This window comes from Hippoglossus stenolepis, chromosome 12 (assembly GCF_022539355.2).
Source record: "Hippoglossus stenolepis isolate QCI-W04-F060 chromosome 12, HSTE1.2, whole genome shotgun sequence".
Classification (NCBI taxonomy): Eukaryota; Metazoa; Chordata; class Actinopteri; order Pleuronectiformes; family Pleuronectidae; genus Hippoglossus; species Hippoglossus stenolepis.
This window is the reverse complement of record NC_061494.1, coordinates 12,335,887-12,356,391: the sequence shown is the minus strand read 5'-3', so window position 1 is coordinate 12,356,391 and position 20,505 is coordinate 12,335,887. Positions and strand designations below refer to the sequence as shown.

Genomic DNA, 20,505 nt, shown 5'->3' with positions numbered 1-20,505 from the left:
TCATTGAGGGGGGAAATGATTTAAATGTATTTTTATTCATAGCCAGTTAGTTTGATTCTTAAAATTATGATTTTCTTTTTGTGTAGCAGGTCTGATGATATTCTATTTGTTTGACAAGGAAAAAAACAAACAGCAGCCTCTCAAATGTTGTCCAGAAATGGATTCTTTATTTAGTGGCATCTTCACTTCATTTAAATTCACTGATTGTTATCAAAAATAACTACATACTTTCCTATGGTACCGAGTGGATTTGTGCTTTTGCTTCAGTGCAGTATTCATCTAAAAATAAATCAGTTAATATGTCTGTTCTACTCGTCGTTAGATGTTTGAGGAGTGTACCAGATGTTCAACAGAAGCTTGTGGAAGTTAAAACTTGTGTTTCAACACCTCCATGACCGTCTTAGTGTAGACGTCGTCTGGCTGCGGCTTCCTCTTGCTGCCCGGCTGCAGAAACTTGCTGATGCCGGGGAGGCGGCTCATCCTGCCCTGGAAAGACTGTAACGCAGTATTCAGTTTTAGTTGTAACACTTTTTATATATCCGTTATCTCAGGGCTCAAACATTGTGTAACATTTACCTTGACGTTGCGGAAGTCAGCGAGGATGGCAGGAAGCTTCTCCTCCAGCATCAGGGTGCATTCCATCAGCTGCACATCTGCAAAGCTCAGTTTACCTCCCACCAGGTACACAGGTCCAGACAGAGCCTGAGAGAGATGATGAACTCCGTCAAAGAGGTTATGTTTTCACTCCCTGTCTGTTTGTTGGTTTGTATTTTTGTTAGCAGCATTACACAAAAACTATTGGATGGATCAGAACGAAACTTGGCTGAAGGATGCAGTGTTGGTCAGGGAAGAAGCCATTCAATTTTGGTGCAGATCCAGGATTTTCATAATTATAGGACTGATATTTTTGAGTGTGTGCAAAGATAAAAACCTGGATTTAGTTAATTTGAATGTGTTTTCCTAAGGGGACTGTTGTGGTTGTAGGCACCGTGTGCTATTTCAGATATACAGTAGGTGTATTGGTACCTTTTCAAACACAGGCAGATAGCGCTCCTTTGCTTGGGTTTCAATATTTTTCACTTTGGTGTCTTTATCCGTGACAAATGGCAGGATCATTATCATCTCCATGAGATCCATGAGTCCCTCTGAGTACATGTTGATCCTGAGGAGAAGCATCAACATTTTACCATAACACATCCATGTAGTAAAAACATCCCAGCACACAGTATTGAAATACATTAAGGAATGAGGGGATCATACATGACTTTGTCTTTGAGATCTTTGCCGTGGAGATTGTACTTCTCTGCGATGTATTGCAGGATCGCCTTGGTCTGAATGAGCTTCATGCCGTCTATTTCCACCAGGGGAACCTGCTGGTACATGAGATCTCCGTCTGCAGGGCAGGAGACACAGGGACAGGAGACACAGGGGCAGGGGACACAGGGGGGTAAAACACTAAGTCACCCAGTGCACTGTATCTGTGAAATTCAGCATCACGTGATACTTGAGATTTTCTCCTCCAGATTGTTAAGATTGCTTCACAATAAAAGAGGCTTGGTCTGAGCACACAAGGGAGTTGCTGTGTCTATTGTTGGACAAATACCTGCCACACCCTGGTGGTTCTTTGGTTGAGTTCAAGTGTAAAAGGAAACATATCTCTGAGTGGGACAGAATTTGACTCAAAAGCAGGGACGTTCTAATTTAAAAAAATAAAAAAATCACACACACCAGTTTAATTTAAAGGGATAAAAACACAGGGGGAAATAGTGTCAGCTGATCCAGACATCCATTGAGTAAAACCCTTCATCTGGTTACAGGTTATAGTTCAAATAAAGTGATTGATGTGTTTTCCAGCCGATAGGTGGCGCTAATAATAAAATAAATCTCACTGAAAACTCGTGATTGGGAAAACACAGAAACTACTTTTTATTTTGAATCAGCTGTACGCAAACTCACCACTGAGGAGTTTCTCATACTGCTCCCGGGTCTTCAGTAAAACCTCCTCGAACTGTGAATGAACAGATATTCAACAGTCACATTCAAGAAGTTTGTTTGCTTTTCAATCAAAAGCAATACAACTAGAGGCATAACAGCAAAGACACGTTTATTCACCTCCACCTCCGCTGCAGCCAGAAGCCAGCGGATCGACTCCATTTTCCCTCTGCCGTCGAAGTAAGTCAGCACAACTTTTCCTGCCATGGTTGGTTTTTAGGGGGGATTATAAATCTGTGAAGCTAGAAATAAACAAAAAAGGAGAAAACACTTATTAGAGATAAAACTGCCTGAACACGAGGGTGCAGGTGTTAAATGTGAGTTCAGCAGACTTACACGTGCAGGGCTGAGGTCAGCTGTGGGAGAAGTGCTCGATAGAAGCAAAGTGTGAGTTGTTACATAACTTTATTCCTCCAGAGGATCAAAAAAACAGGTAAAGGGGGAGAAAACACACAGGGGCTGCCATTGGTTGGTTGGTTTAGACCACGTGGCTCCAGAAGACGGAGCCAATGAGGAAGTGCTCCATTCAAAAAACTTCTCCAATGAGATTCTCAGTCAGTGGGTTTTTCCACGAGTCTCATCCTTCTCATCAGAGATCTGCTGCTCCATCTGCAAATAATGTCACTATTGGTTAGATATCAGGGCTCAAAGTGTGGGAGTGTTGTTTGACTGGTCAGAGATTTACCAAAGGAAAACGGGGGGTGCTCATTGGTCGAAGTAACACAGGGAAAGTGAGCTTCGATTCACATCCAAGTTCTGCATAGCCTGTGATGGTCCGCCTTACTTTTACAACTACAATAAGTTAAGCAGTGAGATTATTTGATCAACCAGGACACTGATACAGATTTATGATCGTGCATGTTGTGTAACTGGAGGCAGCTTATGTCCTGGGAAACCCAGCTGTACTCTGGACCTCTGACCTGCTCCCCTCTTCCTCATTTACAGGGACATCCTCATCTTCATGTGACTTTGTGGCCAAAGGGGGGGGGGTCACATGCTGCAGGAGAACAGGGCTTCTAATCATCTGTATATATGTAGCTCAGGATCAGCAATAAAGAGGCTGATTTAAAAACAGAAATAATAATTATAGTAATAATAATATTTATCACTATGTATGTATCATACAATTATTGCAATTATAATGTTAACAATAATCGTTACTGTTGTTATGATTATTATCTGTTGCTGCTATCATTTATTACATAATTACATCTATAAATATTACTTTTATTATTTTCATTATAAAAACCAGTCTGATACAGGGCGAACTGGCTTCTTTGTTGATAATCCAGAACTACATACTGTTATATTATCTTATTCTTTAAATATCGTACAGATTATTATTAGGACGGCACTAACACTCATGTGATCACATTATGTAGTGTTCACTCTGGCACCTACTTCACTTGAAGCCCCGCCCTCCTGCGGGTTGTGCCATGTAAGGAAATGGAGCGAACCTTTGTGGTCTTTGGCCTTGTGGCTGCACTGGAATCTTGTGATTATTTCTGCTAAAACAAACATATTTTCCCCACATTAAGATGCCGATACCTCTGTTAGGTGGCCATACAGTACAATGTAATCTTCTGTACACAGACTGTATATAAAAAGGTTATGTAATGCAAGACTAACCATAACAGGCCTGAAAAACAATTTTACTTGTGATGATGTATGATGAGTTTACAGCCTTTCTTTTTTCAATCACAATATATACTAAATATAGTCAAACGCACATTTCATTATATTGCGTTTTGACTCTGGCACAAATAATCTGAATAATTGCATCACTATATTCTTGCACGTATAGGATTAACAGTGACCTGGATGAACCTTCCACAGCAGATTAATCCGGCTGCCCCTCCTGTGCTCACCCTGCTACTGCCACTGAACGAGGCATGGAGACTGGACTGTTATACAATAATTAATTAAAACTATATCTAAAACACCAAATTAATTAAAAGTCTGGACGTCACACACTCAGTCAAACGTTTAATCACAATCAATAACTGGCTGTTCAATAATCACACTCCGTTTGGCTGAGGGGATAAAATGTGTTAACATGGATAATTTTACTGGTCAAATGTAAACAGATTTATAAACATGGCAACATTGCATTAATTTGACTGAAATTACAGCCCGGCCTTGAATTTCATCTCAAACACATGATGCACAAATAATAGCTACAAGTTGACCATTATGAAACAAATACAGCAGGTAAGTAAAAAAAAAATGGCTGAACTGTACAGACGCAAAGTAATAGGTTTGACCAAAAACAAGTCACAGTGAAACTTTCATGATGTTATAATATGCATATATAATGTATACAGGTTGGTGAAGAGCATTCAATGATAAATCTGATAAAAAACTGAAGGTACAGGTGTAAACTCTGTAGGACAATAGTGTAAGTCACAGAGATAGAAAAATAAAAAATAAAACACTGAGGAGAAAGACCCAGGCTCCAATTTTGGCCAGTTGAATTTCGCTGTACACATACTATATACGTACAACTTGAAATATTTTACAACTCACAACATCCATGGTACACATCTTGAAACAAAGTTTATTGCTGTGTAAGATGTATGTACACGTTTGGATTACAAAATAACTAGGCCTACTCTTTGGAGGTGAAAGAGTTCTTAGGAGCACAGAACAGATCGGAGCTCCAGCGAGGCCACTAGCGGTGTCCATATTTGGCAGACCAGTCTGGGCGCCCGTGGATGGTGTGCACGGGCGGGCGAGGCAGCAGAGCAAACCATCACCTGCTTTAATACATGATCAGTGTTAGGTTTCATGGGACCAGAATCCTTGAATAAGCTTCCAGGGCCGGGTGTTAAAAAATCAGACTTAAGATCAACATTTTGTAATTAATCGCTCCGCTGATCAAACCTTTTTTTTAAACCTTATGATTTTATATTGTTTAATTTTGTCTTTAAACTGGCAGCACAACAGATGTACATGACATTTGTGGATGTTATCGTTTGTCTTGGCAGTTTAGAGTTTACACTACCACATCTGTTTTGTGCTGCAGGATATTAAACAGAAATATTCAAATTACTTAAGTGTATTCCTGAATTATCACATTCTATATCATTGAGGGGGGAAATGATTTAAATGTATTTTTATTTATAGCCAGTGTGAGTTTGATTCTTAAAATTATGATTTTCTTTTTGTGTAGCAGGTCTGATGATATTCTATTTGTTTGACAAGGAAAAAAACAAACAGCAGCCTCTCAAATGTTGTCCAGAAATGGATTCTTTATTTAGTGGCATCTTCACTTCATTTAAATTCACTGATTGTTATAAAAAATAACTACATAATTTCCTATGGTACCGAGTGGATTTGTGCTTTTGCCTCAGTGCAGTATTCACCTCAAAATAAAATCTGTTAATATGTCTGTTCTACTCATCGTTAGATGTTTGAGGAGTGGACCAGATGTTCAACAGAAGCTTGTGGAAGTTAAAACTTGTGTTTCAACACCTCCATGACCGTCTTAGTGAAGACGTCGTCTTGCTGCGGCTTCCTCTTGCTGCCCGGCTGCAGAAACTTGCTGATGCCGGGGAGGCGGCTCATCCTGCCCTGGAAAGACTGTAACGCAGTATTCAGTTTTAGTTGTAACACTTTTTATATATCCATTATCTCAGGGCTCAAACATTGTGTAACATTTACCTTGACGTTGCGAAAGTCAGCGAGGATGGCAGGAAACTTCTCCTCCAGCATCAGGGTGCATTCCATCAGCTGCACATCTGCAAAGCTCAGTTTACCTCCCACCAGGTACACAGGTCCAGACAGAGCCTGAGAGAGATGATGAACTCCGTCAAAGAGGTTATGTTTTCACTCCCTGTCTGTTTGTTGGTTTGTATTTTTGTTAGCAACATTACACAAAAACTACTGGATGGATCAGAACGAAACTTGGTAGAAGGATGCAGTGTTGGTCAGGGCAGAAGCCATTCAATTTTGGTGCAGATCCAGGATTTTCATAATTATAGGACTGTTATTTATGAGTGTGTGCAAAGATAAAAACCTGGATTTAGTTAATTTGAATGTGTTTTCCTAAGGGGACTGTTGTGGTTGTAGGCACCGTGTGCTATTTCAGATATACAGTAGGTGTATTGGTACCTTTTCAAACACAGGCAGATAGCGCTCCTTTGCTTGGGTTTCAATATTTTCCAGTTTGGGTTTTTTATCCGTGACAAACGACAGCGTCATTATCATCTCCATGAGATCCATGAGTCCCTCTGAGTACATGTTGATCCTGAGGAGAAGCATCAACATTTTACCATAACACATCCATGTAGTAAAAACATCCCAGCACACAGTATTGAAATACATTAAGGAATGAGGGGATCATACATGACTTTGTCTTTGAGATCTTTGCCGTGGAGATTGTACTTCTCTGCGATGTATTGCAGGATCGCCTTGGTCTGAATGAGCTTCATGCCGTCTATTTCCACCAGGGGAACCTGCTGGTACATGAGATCTCCATCTGCAGGGCAGGAGACACAGGGTCAGGAGACACAGGGGCAGGGGACACAGGGGGGAAAACACTAAGTCACCCAGTGCACTGTATCTGTGTGAATTTCAGCATCACGTGATATTTGAGATTTTCTCCTCCAGGTTGTTAAGATTGCTTCACAATAAAAGAGGCTTGGTCTGAGCACACAGGGGAGTTGCTGTGTCTATTGTTGGACAAATACCTGCCACACCATGGTGGTTCTTTGGTTGAGTTCAAGTGTAAAAGGAAACATATCTCACCCTCCCATTAGTGCTCCTGGAACCCCTAGCAAAAGGAAATCCTCTCCCAGCAGGTGCCCTTGTATCTGCAGCCCTTCTTTAAGGCCACCAGGGCAAGGTGGACATTTCTGTTGTCAATGTGGGAACTGAAGATGTTTGGCTGCAACCTCATGCACAGCTGGGTGAGCTGCACGTGGTTGACCTGTCAAAATCAAAGAGCTCTATCCTTATCAGGGAAATAGACGACCAGAACACGCTAGCAGTGATTCAGGAGGTGACTGCAGTGAGCCCCCTGTCCATTGATCTGTCTAGGCTGTCATGGCCTAACCTTTCCTCTGAGCAGACGAAACAATGCATAGAGCTTTTGCAGAAGCATATCACAGTTTTTAGTCAAGGAGAGGGAGACCTGGGATGTACCATGCTGGTAGAGCATGAAATTCCTATAGTGGATGACGCCCCAGTTAGGCAACGCTATCGCAGGCTCCCGCCGTCACAGTATGAGCAAGTCAAAACTCACATTCAGGAGTTGTTGGACAGAGGGGTTGTATGCGCAAGCTGCAGCCCATACTCCTCGCCGATCGTGGTAGTTTTTTAAAAAACTGGAGAAATTCGCTTGTGTGTGGACTATAGGTTGCTCAATGCCAAAACAAGGAAGGATGCTTATTCGCTGCCCCGAATCGAAGAATCTTTGGATGCCCTCACAGGCGCTCAGTGGTTTTCAACATTGGATCTTGCAAGCGGCTACAACAAAGTACCCATGGCAGAAAAGGACAAAGCAAAGACTGCTTTTTGCACCCCTTTCGGACTCTTTGAGTTTAATCGGATGCCGTTTGGGTTATGTAATGCCCCTAGTACGTTTCAAAGGTTGATGGAGAGGATCTTTGGAGACCAAAGTTTTCCGTCCTTGCTTTTATATCTGGACGAACTTTTGACCAGCATCTCCAACGTATCGAGTTGGTGCTAACTCGTCTCAAAGAGCACCATCTGAAATTGAAGCTAAGTAAATGTCACTTTTTTCAATCTGAGGTCAAATACCTGGGTCATGTCATCTCAGCATCTGGCGTTGCCACTGACCCTTCAAGTGTGTGAAATGAGTGTGAAAATGCTTTCCAAACACTCAAGAGACTGCTTGTGACCGCGCCAGTTCTGGGATATGCTGACTTCACCAAACCCTTTGTCCTTGAAATCGATGCTAGCCATGCTGGACTTGGTGCTGTGTTATCCCAGGACCATGATGGAAAACGGCAACCAATTGCTTTTGCAAGCAGAGGCCTGAGGCCCACGGAAAGAAACATGTCCAACTACAGCTCCAGAAAGCTAGAATTCCTGGCCCTTAAATGGGCGGTGACCCAAAAATTTCGAGAGGATCTGCTTGGACAGCAATTTGTAGTGTTCACTGATAACAACCCCCTCAGCTACCTGCAGTCAGCTAAACTGGGGACAGTGGAGCAAAGGTGGGCATCGGAGTTGGCAGTTTTAGATTTTGAGATCAAGTACCGCCCAGGACCAACCAATCGCAATGCAGATGCTTTGTCACGCCAGTTGCACTCTCAGAGCACATCACTTTTATTCCCTGGCTTGAAGGTGCCGCCGGAAGTCCACGAACCAGCAAAAGTCTTACTTGAAAGTGCCCACGCCATGGCTGCAACCTGCCAAGCGATAGCTGCTTTCCCATCACGGCCCAAAGCTGACCTAATTGCTTTACAGGCCACAGATCCAGTAATCGGTACCTTCCTACAATATTGGAAGAGGGGCACACCTCCAACTAAACAAGAAATGGCCAATGCTAGTAGAGGCGTAAAGAAGCTGGTGCAGCAGTGGTCCAAAATAAAGTCAAAGGATGGTGTCCTATACCGTCAAATACAGCTACCAAGGGAAGGACAAGTGGTGTTCCAACTCCTGCTGCCTCAATGCCTGCATGGAGAGGTCCTTAAAAGCCTTCACGATGACCAGGGCCACCAAGGCATTGAGCGTACCAACAGTCTGGTGAGGCAGAGGTGTTTTTGGCAATTTATGGGAAGTGACATTGACAGATACTGTCTGGAGTGTAACCGGTGCACACTGGCCAAAGTAGTACAACCAAAAGTCCGTACATTCAGGGGGAGTCTGTTAGCCTCTAAACCATTGGAAGTCATTGCCATCGATTTCACTGTATTGGATAAGGCCAGTGATGGAAGAGAGAACGTGCTGGTGGTCACGGATGTGTTTTCAAAGTTTTCCCAAGCATTCCCGACACCAGACCAGCGGGCCAGTACAGTAGCCCGTGTGTTGACTGAAAAGTGGTTCTACATTTATGGCGTACCCAAACGCATCCACAGTGATCAGGGAAAGTGTTTTGAAGGGGACCTTTTGAAAAGACTGTCAACTGTATGGAATAGAGAAAAGTAGAACCACACCTTATCACCCCGAGGGCAATGGACAATGTGAAAGATTTAATCGAACATTGCATGACTTGTTGCGCACCCTCCCCCAGGAAAAGAACAAAAAATGGCCAAAATACCTACCTCAGGTTCTTTATGCATATAATACCACAGAGCACCAATCAACTGGTTATTCACCATATGAGCTGATATTTGGCCAGAAGGCACAACTACCTGTGGATTTCCTGTTGGGCGCATCACAGGAGGAACCCACGTCTAGGTCGGCAGAGGATTGGATGGATGAACATCAAAATCATCTGAGTTCAGTCTATCTTCATGTTAAGGAAGGACTCCAGCAAGCAGCAGAACAGAGGAACGCAACCAAACGCAACTTCTCTTATCGCTCCTGGAACCCTGGTCTACAGGAAAAGTCACCCCATAGGACGCCACAAATTTCAGGACGCCTGGGATCCAGCTGTGTATGTGGTGAAAAACATGGATAAAGAAGGAAGGGTATATAAAATATGCCCCAGAGATGGTGCTGGCCCAGAAAAGAATCTTAACAGGTCAGAACTTAGGGTTTTACCGACCGCCATCATCAATAGGCCCATGACCCAAAACCAACCGGTACCTGATCCAGGCCTGGTCGATGATCCACCGGATTTTAATAAAGAGGACGAAGACAATGACTCAGATGGGGTCGTAATCACCATGGAACCCGAGTGGTGCCGAGTTCAGGCCCCCTCCCTCACTCCCCTTGAGCTAAATGGTCAAACCATGGGCACAGAATTACATAGCTCTGGCACCCCACTATCCAGTTCAGATCACAGCCAAGAAAATGGCCCAAACAATGTTAATATAGTAGCAACAGGGCAGCCAAACATATCACAAAGTAGGCCCAAAAGGAACACAGCTGGGCGTCACACCAACCCTTTTAACCTTCCGAGGTCAGTAAATGAAACCATTGATATCTCAGTTAGAACCTTGCAGGTGAGCCATGCTGCAAATCATCACGTTGTTGAGACAGTGTTTAGACCCTGGTTTTAAAATTTTAAAATTGGGGCCATTGTAATGGGGTCAATCCTTAATAAAAAGCTTTAGCTAAAACAGGATAGTTTTAGCAGTGTTACTTTCCCAGTTATGCTTACATGTCATTGTAGATATAGGGTTTATGTGGGTCTCTGCTTTATTTTAATGAATTGAAGGTATGGCATAACGATGTGTTTTATATTTGTAAATGTTTTTAAACATTTTGATAAACTTGTTTAATAATTGTGTGACCTAATATGACATGTTTGTTTCATAGGGCTGCCTTCAGGCAGAATATTTACGGTCACTGTTTTTTCCCACATTTAGATTTCATTTAGATTATTTGGCCTTGTTTAGAATTAGTTTTCTTTCTGATTAATTGGTTTGATTTCTGGTTTCTTTGTTTTGTTTTATTTTGTTCTTTGTTCTATGGGTAATGTGCAATATGGTTGACGGGTACTGTGCAATCCTGGTTTAATGGCTTGAATATTGGTGAGTTATTGGCTCCGTAAACTAGAGGCCCTCTTCTGTTATTTCATTGTATAATATCGCTTGCAGTGATAATCCACTGGTGCAATCACACCAGTGTTGGGATTCTTAAAGTGTGCTGTGCTTGTTTTCTGCATGATATTTTAGCTTTGTTAAATTGGGTCTGGAGCCTTTAACTTCTCTCTTTTTAATCTGTTATTTATATCAAGTACAGGCCAGTACTCCATACTTTGCACATGATCCTGTGCTGTTTGATCAGTCTTTTTAAATCATTTGTACGAATTGAATAAATTGTCTATTTCTGGAATCATCAGCCTCCCGTCCCGTTTATTCTGGATATATGTGGTGAACCCGATTGGCATTCAACTGTCACCCTAAACTTTTGACCACTACATATGGGTGGGACAGAATTTGACACAAAAGCAGGGGCGTTCTTCTTTAAAAAAAATAAAAATCACACACACCAGTTTAATTTAAAGGGATAAAAACACAGGGGGAAATAGTGTCAGCTGATCCAGACATCCACTGAGTTACATCCTTCATCTGGTTACAGGTTATAGTTCAAATAAAGTGATTGATGTGTTTTCCAGCCCGATAGGTGGCGCTAATAATAAAATAAATCTCACTGAAAACTCGTGATTGGGAAAACACAGAAACTACTTTTTTATTTTTAATCAGCTGTGCGCAAACTCACCACTGAGGAGTTTCTCATACTGCTCCCGGGTCTTCAGTAAAACCTCCTCGAACTGTGAATGAACAGATATTCAACAGTCACATTCAAGAAGTTTGTTTGCTTTTCAATCAAAAGCAATACAACTAGAGGCATAACAGCAAAGACACGTTTATTCACCTCCACCTCCGCTGCAGCCAGAAGCCAGCGGATCGACTCCATTTTCCCTCTGCCGTCGAAGTAAGTCAGCACAACTTTTCCAGCCATGGTTGTTTTTTAGGGGGGATTATAAATCTGTGAAGCTAGAAATAAACAACAAAGGAGAAAACACTTATTAGAGATAAAACTGCCTGAACACGAGGGTGCAAGTGTTAAATGTGAGTTCAGCAGACTTACACGTGCAGGGCTGCGGTCAGCTGTGGGAGAAGTGCTCGATAGAAGCAAAGTGTGAGTTGTTACATAACGCCATTCCTTCAGAGGATAAAACACACAGAGGCTGCCATTGGTTGGTTGGTTTAGACCACGTGGCTCCAGAAGACGGAGCCAATGAGGAAGTGCTCCATTCAAAACACTTCTCCAATGAGATTCTCAGTCAGTGGGTTTTTCCACGAGTCTCATCCTTCTCATCAGAGATCTGCTGCTCCATCTGCAAATAATGTCACTATTGGTTAGATATCAGGGCTCAAAGTGTGGGAGTGTTGTTTGATTGGTCAGAGATTTACCAAAGGAAAACGGGGGGTGCTCATTGGTCGAAGTAACACAGGGAAAGTGAGCTTCGATTCACATCCAAGTTCTGCATAGCCTGTGACGGTCCGCCTTACTTTTACAACTACAATTATTGCAATTATATTGTTAACAATAATCGTTACTGTTGTTATGATTATTATCTGTTGCTGCTATCATTTATAACATAATTACATCTATAAATATTACTTTTATTATAAAAACAGTCTGATACAGGGCGAACTAGCTTCTTTGTTGATAATCCAGAACTACATACTGTTATATTATCTTATTCTTTAAATATCGTACAGATTATTATTGGGACGGCACTAACACTCATGTGATCTCACCGCACATTATGTAGTGTTTACTCTGGCACCTACTTCACTTGAAGCCCCGCCCTCGTGCGGGTTGTGCCATGTAAGCAAATGGAGCGAACCTTTGTGGTCTTTGGCCTTGTGGCTGCACTGGAATCTTGTGATTATTTCTGCTAAAACAAACATATTTTCCCCACATTAAGATGCCGATACCTCTGTTAGGTGGCCATACAGTACAATGTAATCTTCTGTACACAGACTGCATATAAAAAGGTTATGTAATGCAAGACTAACCATAACAGGCCTGAAAAACAATTTTACTTGTGATGATGTATGATGAGTTTACAGCCTCTTTCTTTTTTCAATCACAATATATACTAAATATAGTCAAAAGCACATTTCATTATATTGCGTTTTTGACTCTGGCACAAATAATCAGAATAATTGCATCACTATATTCTTGCACGTATAGGATTAACAGTGACCTGGATGAACCTTTCGCAGCAGATTAATCCGGCTGCCCCTCCTGTGCTCACCCTGCTACTGCCACTGAACGAGGCATGGAGACTGGACTGTTATACAATAATTAATTAAAACTATATCTAAAACACCAAATTAATTAAAAGTCTGGAAGTCACACACTCAGTCAAACATTTAATCACAATCAATAACTGGCTGTTCAATAATCACACTCCGTTTGGCTGAGGGGATAAAATGTGTTAACATGGATAATTTTACTGGTCAAATGTAAACAGATTTATAAACATGGCAACATTGCATTAATTTGACTGAAATTACAGCCCGGCCTTGAATTTCATCTCAAACACATGATGCACAAATAATAGCTACAAGTTGACCATTATGAAACAAATACAGCAGGTAAGTAAAAAAAAATGGCTGAACTGTACAGACGCAAAGTAATAGGTTTGACCAAAAACAAGTCAGAGTGAAACTTTCATGGTGTTATAATATGCATATATAATGTATACAGGTTGATGAAGAGCATTCAATGATAAATCTGATAAAAAACTGAAGGTACAGGTGTAAACTCTGTTGGACAATAGTGTAAGTCACAGAGATAGAAAAATAAAAAATAAAACACTGAGGAGAAAGACCCAGGCTCCAATTTTGGCCAGTTGAATTTCGCTGTACACATACTATATACGTACAACTTGAAATATTTTACAACTCACAACATCCATGGTACACATCTTGAAACAAAGTTTATTGCTGTGTAAGATGTATGTACACGTTTGGATTACAAAATAACTAGGCCTACTCTTTGGAGGTGAAAGAGTTCTTAGGAGCGCAGAACAGATCGGAGCTCCAGCGAGGCCACTAGCGGTGTCCATATTTGGCAGACCAGTCTGGGCGCCCGTGGATGGTGTGCACGGGCGGGCGAGGCAGCAGACCCGGGTTGCTCTTGTTGGCCAGCGGCATGTTGGCAGAGGTGTTTATCTGACTCCGGCCAGACCGCCATGTTGCATAATCTAAAATGACGATAAATACACAATGATCAATGAAGACAGCAAGAACTAGAGGACACTCCTAAGTGGCTGGATAGTTAAAATAGTTCATAACAGGTAAAATAGCATCACAGAAGCTCAAAGCTCGAAATTGTTCACTCACTTGATGCTGTTGATTCCGCTGAAGGACCCTGATGTCCTCTGTGACCAGCAGAACCAATGTCTTTTTTGTAAAACGATGGCATGTATCCACCTGGGATCGTATTTGTACCTGATATTTAAAACAAAGACAGATCTGTTAAACTTGAACACAGTGAAAAGTGAGAACGATGAGTGGCTGTTACAATGTAAGATGTCTGTGATGTTCACCATGAGCTCCTCTGCTCGGCAGAGTCCCTCCAAACGGAATACCACTGTTTCCCCAAAGATGGCTTCCACTATAGTCTTTACTGGCATTTATGGCGACATTCTTCTTTGTACCAATGCCTGACAGGAGATATAAAAAGTTTAATATTTATATTTTCCTCTGAAATAAATAAATAAAACAGGTAAGGGTGAGGAATTAATAAGTGAAATCAAACTGGCTTAAAAAGTTTTTTTCAAACAACTGAGTCATTAAAAGTGATGTTTGTTTTTATTAGTGACGGCTCCTGGTCCTGCTAAGAAACGTCTTAAAAGATACAGTAAGTTACCAGGTAAATATCTGGACTGCCTCAGGTAATGTTGTTTAGCAGAGGCCGTTCTTGATGGCTCTTGATAGGCTGCAGCCTTGTTCAGGTTTAAAGGTGCATCTTCCTTTCCGCTGGGTCGACTGAAATCCAGAACAGTTCCATATCTGAAAGACAGAGGGCAGTCAGGATCCTGTGTTGTATTCATGTATTATATTACTACAGCATTGAATCTGCCCTGAGGACAGATTATAACCTCACCTGCTCAGTGCGTCCTCCTCCTGCCTCGACTTCTCTGTGGAGAAGGTTTTTTTTCCCAGAATACTTATTGATGTCAGATCTTGTTCTTCATACTCGTCCCAGTCTTCACCTTTATGGTGACCGGTGCCATGGCCCCAACGGCGACGCCCTCCTTTGGGTTTCAGCTGATAGCTCAGTAGGTTGGCATTTTCGGACTCCTCTCGGGTTTGCTAGTAGAACATCAACAACACCAACCGAGCATGGGAGGAATATATGCACAATTACATGTTGGAAGGAACAACTTGGTCTGATGTATTTGTGTAGGAATTGGAGGCTGACAGGTACAGTAAATAGTATAACAGCCAGGTTTATGTTTCTATGCCAGGCCCAGTCTCACCTTGCTCTGCAGACTTTTGTCTACGATATAAGGTAGATGGCTGGGTGGAGTCCCTTCGGTCTGTTCCTGTTTCAGGATGTGCTTCGGCTGCTGTGCTCGCATCAGTTCTGTGTGCCGGTGGTACACTGCCGCCTGGGCGGCTGCAGATACAGGGGAGGGCTGGATCTGCTGGAGAGGCCTGGAGGGGGAGCAGTGTTGGTTGGGAGGTGGCGGCTGGGAGGGGGGGACGGGCTTGAGTAGCAGGGGCTGCTGCTGCTGCTGCTGCGTCTGTTGTGACTGTGATGGAGCATGCAGCGGCACAAGACCTGGCTGAGGTCGGCCCTGCTCCAGGATCTGCTGAGGGGTGCCCAGAGCCTGGCCTACCCGGAAGTAAGGGTACCTGAGAGCCTGCAAAGATAAAACAAATTGGACAAACAACAGCTGTGTGTCTGTCTCTGTGTGTCTATGTTCATCTGTTAAAATGTTTCAACTGCAGGTCAGACTGTACCTGGGCAGAAGCTGGTCTCTTCTTGGGATCCCACAGAAGCAGATCGGTCATCAGATGGATGGCTTCAGGACTGGCATTAGGGATGAGAGTCTTCAGATTACTGGGAACACACTGAGGCCAACGGAAGTTCATGGCACTTGCCAGCTGAAATCCCTCAAGCCAGTCGTTCTAGAAGGAAAAAACGCATGCTGTCTCATGCTCCACATATATCTCCCCTTTTCACCTTAAGCTGAACTATATTTTATCAGTGAGATTCAAATGCAGTTTTTCCTCTAGCATGTGTTTCACATGTGTTTAATCGTACCTTCTTTGGCGTACCCAAAACTTGGCAAATCTTGAAGATGGTGTCTATTTCACTGGAGCCTGGGAAAAGAGGCCTGAGGGTGTAAAGCTCAGCCATGATGCAGCCAACTGCCCACTGGTCTATGGGTGAATTGTAGGATGTGGATCTGAGGAGCACCTCAGGGGCTCGGTACCTGGTCAGAAGAAGAGATGGGGCAGAGGCTTGAATGTGCTCAGCTATTGCACTTGCTTTCATTTAGGTCGAATTATTAGTTCACTCACCATCTAGTTGACACATAATCTGTGAAAGGCGGTCGAGATCTGATCTCTCTGGCGAGCCCAAAGTCTGCTATTTTTACCAGCTCAGGGCCCATGCAGAGGAGATTCTCAGGTTTCATGTCCCTGTGAAAAAACCCTAACAAAGACAACATGTTAATTTTTTAGAACATTCATTTTTTACTTGTGCCACACTTGTTAAGAATTCTGTAGCCTTAACACAGACGTACCATGTTTGTGAATGAATGTGAGCCCCTGCAGTATCTGAAACATAATATTTCTGACTGCAGATTCAGGAAACAGACGAATCCTGCCGCAAAAAAACAGAACAAAAACTCAATCAGTTATGCAACTTTAAGCATTTACCAAATATAGTTTTGAATGTAGAAATAACAATGCAAATAATAAAAGCTTTACTAACCTGTCTTTCATTAGCTGATATAGATTTTCCTTCATGTACTCAAAGATAAAGTACAAGTGGTCGTTTTCTCGAATTACCTCCTTCAGTTTGATCACATTCGCATGATTGAGTTTCTTTAAGGACTGAAAAAGTAAAGGAGAGGTTGTGTTAGAGTGTGTGGAACGCATTAACAAAAAATAAATGGTAGAAATAAAAAGCGAAATCTAACCATGCTGGATAATACACAGAAATCACTGCAGCACATTCAAAAGCAGCTTACAACTAGAAAACAAAACCCTCTTGGTAAAACATGGCTTGTGTATATGCTGCAAAGGTGGGATTTATGCTCACAGTTTAAAAAGGGGAAAAATAAATCAAGTTATAGAAAGCAGGATGGAGATTCGGTACACTGCTCCCATGCACTGGGATGATACAGGTTTAACCATGCTATATTTTTAGTAAGGAGGAAAAGCTGTAAAGGGAGTTCGAGATATTATGGTGTGACATGCAGTAATTACAATCTACTCAGCGGGACTCTGAGGACCAGCGTGTTCTACACATTTTTTTTTTTTGCTGCGTTTAAAGTTAAGCTCCGGGAAAGGGGGTGTGTGGGCCGGGGATGGGAACCAGAGCTGAAAACTCAACAGCACACGAGAATCACCTTCTACTCTCACAGCTGCTGAGTGACTCTGAGCTGCGAGGGAATTTAGACAGTAACATACTGAGGTAGTGTGAGAAGAAACAACAGAAAGCTGATTTATTATATTTGACAACTGAGGCCAGAACATAGAGAGTTGAACATATCATCAGTAAATTATCTAATAATCATCAAGTTATCATGAAGTTATTTATAAATATACACCAAGAAAGAAAAGATCAACCCAAACAGAAACTTCATTGATTGATCACCTGGTCACTGCATTCAGTGTAAAAACAAACATTACATGTGACGTTTAATGTTTGCTTGTCTACTGATGTGTGTGGATCCATTTCCATACATGCTTGCTCTCTTCTGCAAAACTATCTTCAAAATTAACAATGAATGCAGCAAAGTTAAAAAAATTTAAACCCTGCACATACTGACTTTAAATATCACTCGGAAAACATTACTTTCACTTGAATAAATCTCTCAAAACAAACATGATGAATAGATTTCCTTACTCTTAAAATCTTTGAAAAGCTAATATTTACAAGCTTGTTTCACTCCTCTACCATATTGTTCTTAACGTTTGCTGGTAATAAAGCAAACCACAGTGATGTTTCATACCTACAACTGGAGAATGAATCCAAGACTGACCAGCCAGAACTACATTATATGAATACAGGCCCATACAACTTAAATTAACTTGATCAATTTGATGATCAGTAAATATGGACTACAGTCTCTTAAGTAAAGATGAAACATCAGCTGTTGATTTGATTCTAGATTCTAGAACAGGGAACTCCCTTAAAGTTGATTTTGGGCTGATCTTTGCTTTTCTATTCAAATGTGTGAAACTGTTAAAAAATATAGAAAAGATTAACTCACCTTGACTTCACGGAGGTTCATGCATTCTTCCCAGGAGTAGAATTTTCTTTTCATTCTGAAAACATATTGTTCCTGTTAACCAATTTGTTGGAAATGACATTAAATTGCATAGCAATCTTTTGTTAAACTGATGTTAAAGGTTCAGTGGGTAGACTTTAGTGACATCTAGTGGTGAAGTTTCATGTTGCATGTTTCACCCTCCCCTTCCAAACATGAAAGAGAACACCAAAAGGTGTTTAGTTTGTCCAGTCTGGGCTACTGTAAAAAACATGGCGGCGTCCATAGTAAGGACCCGCTCCTGATGTAAATATAGAGTATTTAAATATAAAGGGCCCATTCTAGGGTAAAGAAAACAACAATTTGTACAATTTAGATGAAACACACTAGTGAAAACATCACTAGGTTTATTTAATATTTCAGTTTCTGCCAATAGATCCCTTTTACCTAAATCTTACACACTGGACCTTTAAGTCTAACAAACATAAAACAAAAGCCCACGATTGATGACACCCAGGAAGTCGCCCCACAATGTTTTCAAACAGGCCGCTGGTTTTCAGAGAAAAACAATACACAGTGGGGTGCAGAACATCATCATGTATTGCAGATTGCAGTGAAACCCACACAACTTCCAGATACTTACTTCTTTATGGCAACTAGTTCTCCTGACTCCAGACAGCGGCCAAGAATTACCGAGCCGTAGGTGCCATCCCCGAGCTGTCTGATGGAGGTGTATCTATTCATTGTGCTTGTCCTTCCATAGCAGTGTGTGGAGGCAGATAATAATTGGGCTGAAAGTAAGAGACGTGTTCGGTTCCTGCTGCTGAATGCAACCAGATTTTCCTGTGACAACAGCAGAAGACCACGGGCAGAGCTGGAGGACTCATGGTGTCATGGACTTTCCTCCTTCTAGCTGAGAAGGTGAGAGATAGAATATTCAGAATGAGGTCAATAGTGGGAATATTGCTGCCCATGTAAACATAGTCACTGTTAAATACTGCCTCACTTTCTATATTATATCTCTGAGCTACCTCACATAATAACTCTTGTGCAACCGATTACAAAAAAAAAAATTTGGTGCAGCGTGATTGAATTTAAAAGGGACTGTTGGACCCCAGCGGAGGTGTTCTCTCTAATGTGCTCTAGTTTTCAGTGTCACACAGTTCTGTTGGTAACATTAAGGCTTTGGGATAAGGATCAGGGCACTACTGCAAAGAATAACACAGCAAATTAAAGCCCCCCCCCCCATAATCCAAATATATTTTGCTTTATGTTACTTTAAAAGTTGTTTTCACATTAACCTGTGGAAAAGGTGAGGCTACTTCAATCCCTGGTTTTAAGGTGGAGTGATATCAGTTAGTTTATGATCCAATATGAAGTCTGATGTGTGAAGTCTCCGGTGCACACCCACTGCTCACTTAACACATGTGTAATTCACTGAGGACTCTATCCTCAGTGAAGTAGGAGACATCTTGTCGGACCATTAAACTTCTGATGGGATTTGCATAGTCACAGATTTTGAACTTATTTTTAATGAGGGAGAATATGTAGATTCAACTAGTTTTCAATGAGGTGATCCTACTTGTTTTTAAAAAGGAAAATCCCAAATCACATACACACTTGCACAGACAGATTTAACACAAGTTAAAGATCCTGGTGCCTCCATAGAGATGATGAAAATGTTGAAGTGGTCCTTTAAGCAGTAAACATCTTTATGCTAAAATGTCTTGTAGCACTAACATGTTAACCAACGGGTTTAACCGTTACAGACGTTAAGTAGCTAACACAGCTGCTGCTTGCTAAAGTAATACAAGCTAACAGCCTCGACCTCCTTCACCACCATGTTATTGATATTCTGTCATGTTTGGTTCGTATGTAGCTAACGTTAGCAGCCGTGTTTCTAGTTAAGTTAGTGAGAGGAAGCTAGCGTAACGGTTAATTAGCACTAAATGTCCTCCACTCCGTTAGCTTCGGTGGTTTTGGTTGCGCTAACACTACAGATGTGCTAAGTTAACATTTGAACGATGGCTCTGTACAGTTAGCGGAAGCAGATCATTGACGTTAACGCTGTTGTGGTAAAGATGTTTTGGCCCTGATGCTTTTTTTTTAAATAATGTTTTACATTGACAGGTTTCCTCACTAATAAATCAAAACACATCACTCACCCTCCTCTCGTCACATCGACAACAACACATAGCATCTGTGGTCAAAAGTCTGAGCGGAATAATCTCCTCACTGCGATCATAACCGCATCCTCAGTCTATCACACACATCTAAACATCTACACACATACACACATCTACACACATGTACACACAGATAGATGTTCAGACAGGCCCTCTGCTCATCGAACTCTCGCGTTGTTCTCTCGCGGTTTCATCCCAACAAATCACAGCTCTCCAAAGACACAACAGGACCGAAAACATACATCTGCCTCTCTGTCTACACCGTGTGCG

General features: G+C 41.8%; 3 protein-coding genes across 6 annotated transcripts; all 3 read right to left on the bottom strand.

Annotated features, from left to right (window-relative positions):
• Positions 1–145: 145 nt before the first annotated feature.
• LOC118119396 (glutathione S-transferase A4) lies at positions 146–2,483 on the bottom strand. The gene is made up of 7 exons (XM_035173342.1): positions 2,329–2,483; positions 2,113–2,234; positions 1,957–2,008; positions 1,261–1,393; positions 1,027–1,162; positions 577–702; positions 146–495 (listed from the first exon to the last, which is right to left on the bottom strand). Exons 2-7 carry the CDS (start codon positions 2,197–2,199, stop codon positions 367–369), a joined length of 663 nt encoding a protein of 220 aa, XP_035029233.1. The 5' UTR covers positions 2,200–2,234; positions 2,329–2,483; the 3' UTR covers positions 146–366.
• Positions 2,484–3,965: 1,482 nt separating this feature from the next.
• LOC118118983 (serine/threonine-protein kinase ICK) lies at positions 3,966–20,481 on the bottom strand. Of its 3 annotated transcripts, XM_035172592.2 has the most exons (15): positions 20,215–20,481; positions 18,693–18,962; positions 18,053–18,107; positions 16,546–16,667; positions 16,355–16,434; positions 16,131–16,263; positions 15,871–16,042; positions 15,567–15,734; positions 15,080–15,466; positions 14,704–14,912; positions 14,467–14,609; positions 14,144–14,260; positions 13,938–14,045; positions 13,672–13,798; positions 3,966–4,688 (listed from the first exon to the last, which is right to left on the bottom strand). In XM_035172592.2, exons 2-15 carry the CDS (start codon positions 18,791–18,793, stop codon positions 4,664–4,666), a joined length of 1,947 nt encoding a protein of 648 aa, XP_035028483.2. In that variant the 5' UTR covers positions 18,794–18,962; positions 20,215–20,481; the 3' UTR covers positions 3,966–4,663. The 3 variants fall into 3 exon arrangements, with proteins under 3 accessions (XP_035028483.2, XP_035028482.2, XP_035028484.2); XM_035172591.2 differs by lacking the exon at positions 3,966–4,688 and having other exon boundaries at positions 12,950–13,798; positions 20,215–20,476; XM_035172593.2 differs by lacking the exons at positions 3,966–4,688; positions 18,693–18,962; positions 20,215–20,481 and adding an exon at positions 17,186–17,245 and having other exon boundaries at positions 12,950–13,798; positions 18,053–18,106.
• LOC118118984 (glutathione S-transferase A4) lies at positions 5,224–11,773 on the bottom strand. Of its 2 annotated transcripts, none has more exons than XM_035172594.2 (7): positions 11,665–11,773; positions 11,449–11,570; positions 11,293–11,344; positions 6,340–6,472; positions 6,106–6,241; positions 5,656–5,781; positions 5,224–5,574 (listed from the first exon to the last, which is right to left on the bottom strand). In XM_035172594.2, exons 2-7 carry the CDS (start codon positions 11,533–11,535, stop codon positions 5,446–5,448), a joined length of 663 nt encoding a protein of 220 aa, XP_035028485.1. In that variant the 5' UTR covers positions 11,536–11,570; positions 11,665–11,773; the 3' UTR covers positions 5,224–5,445. The 2 variants fall into 2 exon arrangements, with proteins under 2 accessions (XP_035028485.1, XP_035028486.1); XM_035172595.2 differs by having other exon boundaries at positions 11,449–11,562; positions 11,665–11,768.
• Positions 20,482–20,505: the final 24 nt, after the last annotated feature.